Source organism: Eretmochelys imbricata, chromosome 13 (assembly GCF_965152235.1).
Source record: "Eretmochelys imbricata isolate rEreImb1 chromosome 13, rEreImb1.hap1, whole genome shotgun sequence".
Taxonomy (NCBI): domain Eukaryota; kingdom Metazoa; phylum Chordata; order Testudines; family Cheloniidae; genus Eretmochelys; species Eretmochelys imbricata.
In genome coordinates this window covers 19,932,051-19,940,272 of record NC_135584.1, presented here as the reverse complement: position 1 = coordinate 19,940,272, position 8,222 = coordinate 19,932,051, and the positions used below count along the sequence as shown (strand labels likewise).

General features: G+C 51.4%; 1 protein-coding gene across 1 annotated transcript; it reads right to left on the bottom strand.

Moving 5' to 3' along the window:
* Window positions 1-1,731: 1,731 nt before the first annotated feature.
* On the bottom strand, window positions 1,732-7,374 carry KCNK15 (potassium two pore domain channel subfamily K member 15). Its single transcript, XM_077832185.1, has 2 exons — window positions 7,092-7,374; window positions 1,732-2,817 (listed from the first exon to the last, which is right to left on the bottom strand). The coding sequence occupies exons 1-2, from the start codon at window positions 7,372-7,374 to the stop codon at window positions 1,901-1,903; spliced, it is 1,200 nt and encodes a 399-aa protein (XP_077688311.1). The 3' UTR covers window positions 1,732-1,900.
* Between the last annotated feature and the right edge of the window lie 848 nt (window positions 7,375-8,222).

Below are 8,222 nucleotides of genomic sequence, written 5' to 3'. Positions count from 1 at the left end.
AGCTGGCCCATGTCCTCCAGAGGAACAAGTGGAGATCATTCTCAGGGAGCCAGAGACAGCAGTTCTGGGCCTTTCATAGGCTCCTTTTGGGTGCCAAAAACCTTTATGAGAGCAGTGGCTGAGTGCAAGATGGGCATGGTTACCCAGAAATCTCTCTTCCAGGCCAATGGATCCCAGCATATGAGAATGGATTTCCATACAGCCCAGAAGAGCTTGTCTGTTTCAAATAGCAGATGAGACACAAAGTCTAGCAAAGCAAGAAGCTTACTCCTTCCATGGAGCGGGATGTCTTGTGATTAAACTACAGTGGGAAGGTGCCAGGTTGCACCCAATACCCCGAATTGTTTGAGTTCTTGTAATTCTGAGTATTTCTGAGAGTGCAGACTCTGCCTCCGTGGCAGCATTAGTTTGGGTTTTGATTGTTCTTACGAGTACAAATAGCTCTGAGCAGAACCTGAAGGTCACTGAACTCAGGAGTGGCTAATGCTAACACCACACATTCCTTCCATACTAGAAAGTAAAGAAAGCTGCGGGTGCTGTGGAAAGACCCAAAAGTGGGGCAACAGAAATTCTAGCTAGAACTACATTCTGCCCTCCCTTAGACCAGTGAGGTTGATGGGGGCTCTTGGAGCTAAGGGAGGACAGCTTGGGCTCTCAGATTTAAAGGTGGGAGCCCACAGGGGCTCGGGCACACTATTCCCAAGCTTGCTCGCCTCCAATTTTAACCTTACACTTAAAAAAAAAATCCAATCCCCCTTCCCGCAAACCCTTCTCTATCCTGTCTCCGGAAGAGCCTTGCCCTATGGCCACGCCTCATCAGAGAGGTGGAGTTCAGGGGCAGAGGGACAGTTTGAATATTTCATCCCTACCTGAGAGGTCTCCGGGTGTTCCCTTGAAACCAGAGCATTGCAGTCAAGACAGAGTAACCTGCTCACAGGTTGGGGCCTGCAGTGAGACTCCACTTAAAAGCAGATGATCTATCTGCCATAATGACCAGCTGCATCACGTCTGGAGCCCCCACTGTGGATAGTTTCAAACATGAAGTGAGAGTGACATTGAAGTGGCAGTAACTTGAACAGATGGAGATTGTTCACATCCCCACACCTGAGTAGCACAAACGTAACCGCATTGAACTCGGAGCCTCTGCTGTTGCACTGTGGATTTTCACAGCTGATACACTATCATCTCCCCTTTTGCAAATCTCTGACAACATTGCTACCTTCACTGTTCGGACATTATGCGACTGTCCAGCTAGGAAATTCTGTAAATTTTGTATATTATCTCACGGCAAATTATCACCTGCAAACCTCTAAAATGTTACATTGAAGAACATGTGCCCAGCTTGTGAGGATCCCTAATTTAGGGAGCGAGCTTCATTGCTGGAAGATTTGTTAATACAGATTTTGTTTTCAGTAAATTTTGGCACATACTATTGAGCCTGTTTGGTTACTGATATACACCACTAGGAACCAGCAGTCTAAGTACTAACCAGAGCAAGCCTGGAATACAGACTGCACTGCTGAGGTCTGGGGGTTTTTTGTAAGCCATTTCCAAGGGAACAATTCTGTCTTACAGACAGGCCATCGGATTCTGTGCTTTGTCGGGAGCTATTATATATCCCTGCTACCTGAATATACTGCCAAAAAAAAAAAAAGTGTAACATGGTCTGACATCTCCTGCTAAAAGAGACAATTATTCATCAGTGGAATTTAAAACAAATTGCTGGGCAGCATATTATGTAGCTGGCAGCTGCTGGAGTTGAAGCCATTCTAATAGGGAGCAGGCGAGAGGAGAAGAAATTAGAGTAATAACAATGACCTCAGTTAATAATTTATCATCAAAATATGACTTCAGTAGTAGAATACAGTTCAGAGTAAAAATTCCCAACGAGCATGCACATTTAGATGGATTTCCTTCGCAGGCGGAGGTGTTCCCTGCAGCTGGGGCTGTTGGACGATAAAGTGCTCCCAGGGGAGGAGAAACCAGTGGGATCCCTCGTGCTCAGGGAGACCTCATCGATTTTGTAAGAAATGGAATTATAGTAAACGGGATTGGTGTGGCAGCTGAGGGTCTCTGGATGGGAGGGGGCAGGGCTCCCACACAGCCGCGGTCTGTAGCACAAACACGTGCAGAAGGAAGGGACTCTGGCAGTGGAGTTTGAAGAATGGCGTCTTGGTCTATCAGCATCTTCCTGCATCAGTGGGATGAGGTTCATTTGACTTGTCCTGTCTTCTGTGGGTAGAAAAATAGCATCTTTGTTCTTACTGTCTTCCTTAGCTTTCAGATGGATGTTGTTCCTGACTCTCCTCAGGGATGCCCTCTCTTCTGCATCCCGCCTCTCATCTTCTGAGTTCATAGTCAAAAACCTAAGAACTACTAAGTTTAGGAAAGCACCAATCACAGTCAAACCGACCAAGATGTACATGAAGCTGAAAGCCACATATGGTGGCTTCTTCTGCAAAGCTTCGTTTTTCTGCAGAGCTACAAAGTCCCCAAACCCAATAGTGGTCAGCGTTATGAAGCAGTAATAGTAAGCATGGAAGAAGGTCCAGCCCTCAAAATAAGAGAAGGCAGCTGCTCCAACACACAGTGTCCCCATGCAAGACAGGAAGCCTACTAAGACCATGTTTTCCATAGAGACGTTAGTCTTCTTCATGCCCAGACACTTCTTTATTTTCTTCAGCAGTAACCGGACTACGGTGTTCATGCGTTCCCCAAGACTTTGGAACATAACCAGTGTGAGGGGGATGCCAAGGATTGCATAGAACATGCAGAAAACTTTGCCAGCATCTGTGCCTGGGGCAGCATGTCCATAACCTGCACCAGAAAGAGAGAAAGGCAGGCATTACTTAAACACACAGGAGCAATGGCATCCCATGTCAGTGTTGCAGGCCAAATTCTATCGCTGACAGATGAGTTTCTGCGGGCGGGGGGGGGGGGGGAGCAATGTTTGCAGACAGATTTGTGCACTCATGGTTTGTGCTTACTGAGATTTGGGACTATGCTCCCCTACGGGTCACCGATGCTGATCTCTGAATCACAACAGAGTACACTAAAGGATGGAGTTTCATTTAGTCTTTAAAGGGCTAAAGTTACCCCACTTGCACCCCATGATAGCCTGTGGGCTTGCTCTGGAGTATCTATGGGCAGGATTAGACCGACAGGGCCTTCTTCTCCTCCCAGGCTGGTTTAACACTGGTTTAAGTCTACTGATTTCTATGTATTTTCTTCTGATTTATGCCAGGGGAACTGAGAGGAGAATCAGACCAAAGGCACTTTCATTTTCACTCTATTGCTTTAAATACAAAGTGTTTATTTCACTGAAGCACCATGAGCTGACCCCATCCCTACAGAGCTCAGAGAAGGATGAAGTGCCGTATTTTCGATCCTCACTAACACAGATTAAGATTTAATTTCCTTGTCTTGTTTGGAGGTTTGGAACTGCTGTACTAAGCAAGGAGGCGCATGATAATAGTAGGATAAGAACAAGGTACTCACTGAGGTCCTGATCTTAGCTGTATAAGCTTAATTGAAATTTGTGATCTCTGCCCCAGATGGAGAAGTAAAACTCAACACAAAAGAGAATTACACTGTATCCTGCAGTAACCACTATGGGGGCAGGAGGCCTCATTAAAAAAAACAAACTATATTGAGAAGGCAATAGGTGTGGAAGCTTCTTTTGTGGACATGTTTACATCCTAGAACAACAGTTAATTTAAGCAGGGTCAGAGCCAGTTTGTTTCCCTGCACTGCTGCATGGATTTCTGAAAACAATTATTTTAAAATTTCACTTTTTCCAGTTACTTAAACAAGTTGAAGAATATGGAAAAAATATTCATCAGGAGACATTCTTTTTCTTTCTTGTTCTCATTCAATACCATGACTGGGCTTCACGTACGGTTGCACAGGGCAGAGCTTTTAGGGAAACTGTCCGATCACAATGATGGATTGATCAGGAGATGATTTACACACAGCTGTCTCTGGTGGATTCTCAGCTGCACCTTCCACGCCAGGAAACTGGATGGGGTTGCAAGACCAGGTATTGCATAATTGACTGTGGTAAACTCATGACTGCAATATTCTAAGAGAGAGTTCGCTTCCCACTGTTTGTGTAAACACACATTAAGATCAAATGAGTTAAAATTACCTCGTCATTTACTCTGATACAATCAAACAAGCACCTGTTGCAGAACACAGAGCGGAATCAGGACTTGAGTGACATAGAAAGCTACTAGACCTTTAGCAGCAATCACCAGGTACTAGGATACATGAGAACACTGTGGGAACACGAAGAGGTTAATAATGATCTATAGCAGCAATGAGGTGGAGAAATAGCTGTTGTTCCCCCCAATACTCTTAAAAGAGGATATGACTGATGCTTTCAAATCGACAAAGGAAATGAGAGAGTAAACACTGATACGCCGACTGCTCGAAATAGACAGAAATGTTCTCTTTTGGGTCAAATGAAACATTTTGTTCAACCGCAAAAATATTTCTGCCTTTCAGTTCATCCAAAACTTCAAACATTTTGGTTAGGATTTGACTTGACAAGAATTTTTCCCTCTCAGAACTTTTCACAGCTCTTCCAGTGACATAAATGTGGATGAAACGTTTTGCTGAGTAAAGAGTGCTCTCTGCTCTGCCCTGAGACCACAGGGAACGGCACTGAAGAGTCACGGACACTTCCATCCATTTGAACGTTGTCAGCAAGACTCTACAGGTATGCCTACACCGCAGCTGGGAGCAAGACGCACACTAGTGGGGCTCGAGCTAGCATACTAAAAATAGCAGTGTGGATGTTGCACCTTCGGCAGAGACTCGGGCTTGCCACCCAAACTCAGACTCAGGGGATGGGTGGGCTTGACTGCCAGACCTGCCACCCCAGTCACAACGTCCATGATGCTATTTTTAGTGCACTACCTGAGGCCCACTAGCACAAGTCTGTCTACCTGGGCTGGGAAGCTTGCTCCCAGTGGCAGTGTAAACATACCCTAAAATAAAGCACCCTAAATCCATCACTGTGCACAGGGAATGTGTGCAATCAACTAAGTAAAATACTTACCACTTACATTCTGATTTTCAATTGTGAAAGGGCTTTACATCTTTCCACTAAAATTTACCCTCTGCAAGGATTAAGCAATTAGCCAAGGTGACTGTGCGACGGTGAATGGCTGGGATTAGATCTCAAGGTTCCTGGCTTAAGGCTACACTTGCAAGTAATAATTTCAGCTCAGCCAGTGCAAAGGGGCATTGGAACTTTATAGTGAGACTCAAAGGTGTGGTGGCTGGCAACGCTCCCGAAAGTAGGTCTTCTACAATCAAACATCAGGGCTTTGAGGAGAAAATATGGCTGGAATCTAGGCCCCACTAGGAATTTTGCCTGGGGTCAGGGTTTCATGCATTGTACTGAGGGCCTCCAGGCTGTTCCTGGAGAACTCTCTCAATGGAGCACCTTTTAAAATGTTCACATTTGTACATTCCCATAGAGAGGAATAGGCTTTTTCCTATCAGGGTTCCCATTGTTCCCTGCAGCCCTTTTGCTACTGCTTGCAATGAAGTCATCGGCCTGTGCTTAGCCATGACAGTATACTGTCACGTGACAGTGAGAATACTCACATTTTGCATAAATGTTTTGATAATATTTTGCATTTTCATAGCCCCGCCTATCATAGGATCTCAGGTAGCTTTGTAATCATCACAGAGCACTGGCGAAAGTATCAGAGAGTTAGATATTACTTTGCAATTATTATTATTCCCATTTTGCAGATGGGGAAACTGAGGTCACATTGAGTCAGCAATACAGCAGGGAGTGGAATCCATGGATGTTGCCTCCCAGTCCCTGTTGCTCCTCCGCTTTGGAATTGGTAAACCTGATTTTACACACCTCTCTGAAAAGGTGAAGACACTTAAATTCTTTGGCCAATTTCCAACATTAAAGTTCCTCTTAGCTTCCTGCAACAATTCAAAGGCTGCCCATTTCCACAAATGAGGTCTCGTTGCCCGAGGAGGGGGTGGGTGGGTGCAGGCAGTGTGGGTGAACTCAGTGCACATGGAGACGTGGGGGTGCAGGCAGCAGGGGTGTGCTCAGTGCCCACGCAGAGGTAGGTGCAGGCAATTGGGTTTATTGCATATGAGAACGAGGTAACATCACACACTGCACACCAGGGGAAAGGTGGCTTCTGAGTCTTGTTAGCATAATATCTGATAGCAGAGATAAGGACATCATGGGCAGGCAGTGGGGATAAGAACTCCCAGCTGTTCAAAACCTTGTTCCCATGACTGCATGTGATGGGGCTTCCTTACACCAGGGCAAGAAGGAGCAAAGCAGAAGAGTCTTTTTGCAGGTGGCAGGGGGGGAAGGAGCCTGATGCTGGAGCCAGGGAGTGGGTGGAAGGTGCACAGAGCATGACATGGATGCACTCTGATACCAAGATGAAAATAGCCTTAAATTCCAGAGTTCAGCGCTGTACCCTGCAAGCTCAGGGGATTCAGGGGGGCTGCTGATGGCTCCCAGGAGGAGACGCAGAAGTGAGCTGTTAGTGGTGCAGTGACCCTGGGGCTGGGGGAGGACACATGGGAAAGCGGGGGGGAGGGGGGGGCAGGGGGTGACTCAGTGCCCATGGAGGGGTGGAGACAGGCGGGGGACAGCTCAGTGCTCAAGAGGGCAGGGGGATGGGGGCAGGCAGGGGGCGGCCCGGTGCCATGGGGGGGACAGGGAGCGGCTCGGTGCCCATGGAGAGGTGGGGGCAGAAAGAGTGGGAAGCGGCTCGGCGCACATGAGGGCAGAGGGATGGGGGCAGGCAGGCAGGCGGCCCGGTGCCCACGGAGGGCTGGGGGCAGGCGGGGGAGGGGCTCGGTGCCCTTGGGGGGACAGCCCGGTGCCCGGGGAGGAGCGGGGGCAGGCGGGGGGGGCGGCCCGGTGCCCGGGGAGGAGCGGGGGCAGGCGGGGGGGGGGCGGCCCGGTGCCCGGGGAGGAGCGGGGGGGGCGGCCCGGTGCCCGGGGAGGAGCGGGGGGGGCGGCCCGGTGCCCGGGGAGGAGCGGGGGGGGGGGCGGCCCGGTGCCCGGGAGGGCGGCCCGACCCCGCACTCACCGATGGTGGTGATGACCGTGATGGCGAAGTAGAAGGAGCCGGCGAACTTCCACTGCCCGCCGGCGCGGTGCGGCTCGGCCTGCAGCACCAGCCGCTCCAGCTCGCGGTAGTCGTCGGCCGAGAAGCGGTACTTCCTGCGGAGCTCGCCCCGCTTCTGCTCCAGCAGCCGCCTGCGGCCGCTCTCGCCCTCCGACTCCAGCGCGTCGAAGACGGCGGCGCCCACCAGCAGGTAGGAGAAGATGCAGAGGATCAGCGAGACCGTGCGCAGGTTCTGCCGCTTCATGGCGCGGGGCGGCCTGGGGGGCGCTCGGCCGGGGCACCGCGCCGGGGACCAGCGCCGGCTTGCTCAGCCCCCGGCCGGCGGGCATCGCCTGCCGCATGCACCGGCCGCCAGCTCCCCACTGCGCGGGGCCCGGGTTAGCGGCGCGTGCCTGCAGCGGGCATGCACCGGCCGGCGGGTGTCGGCTCCCCCCCTGCACCGGCTGCACGCACACAGCCCGGGCAGCGGCTCCCGCGCCGCCTGCAGCACCCTCAGGTGCCGGTCCCCAGCCCCCGCTGCGCGGTGCTGCTGCTGCAGGGGCTGGAAGGTAGCGGTGCCCGCGCGCCGGCTGCAGGGGCCCCGGCGTCCCCTCCTCCCGCACCAGGGGAGGGCTGGGGGGCCGGTCCCGGAGCCGCTCCGCCTGCGGCTGCTCCTCCCGCTGCGTGCTCCACCCTCCCCAGGCACGCAGCTGGATGCGCTTCTCCCAGCGGGGAGCGGCACTGGGGGGGGAGCTTGCGGCTGTTCCCGGGCCGGCTGGGTGGACCGGACCGGACTGCCCCCTCCAGAACCACAGCCCTTTCTCTTCCCGCATCCTCAGGCTTTCCTGGCCGCATAGGTGCTGGTGGAACTAGAGGTGCGGGAGCTGCTGCTGCACCTCCTGGCTCGAAGTGATTTCCAGCCTATCCAGGGATTACAGTTTGGGTCAATTTTCAGAGTAGCAGCCCTGTTAGTCTGTGTTCGCAAAAAGAACAGGAGTACTTGTGGCACCTTAGAGACTAACCAATTTATTTGAGCATAAGCTTTCCTGAGCTACAGCTCACTTCATGGCTCTCAGCACCCCCAGGATAGGAATTGTTCCAGCCCCCCTGCTC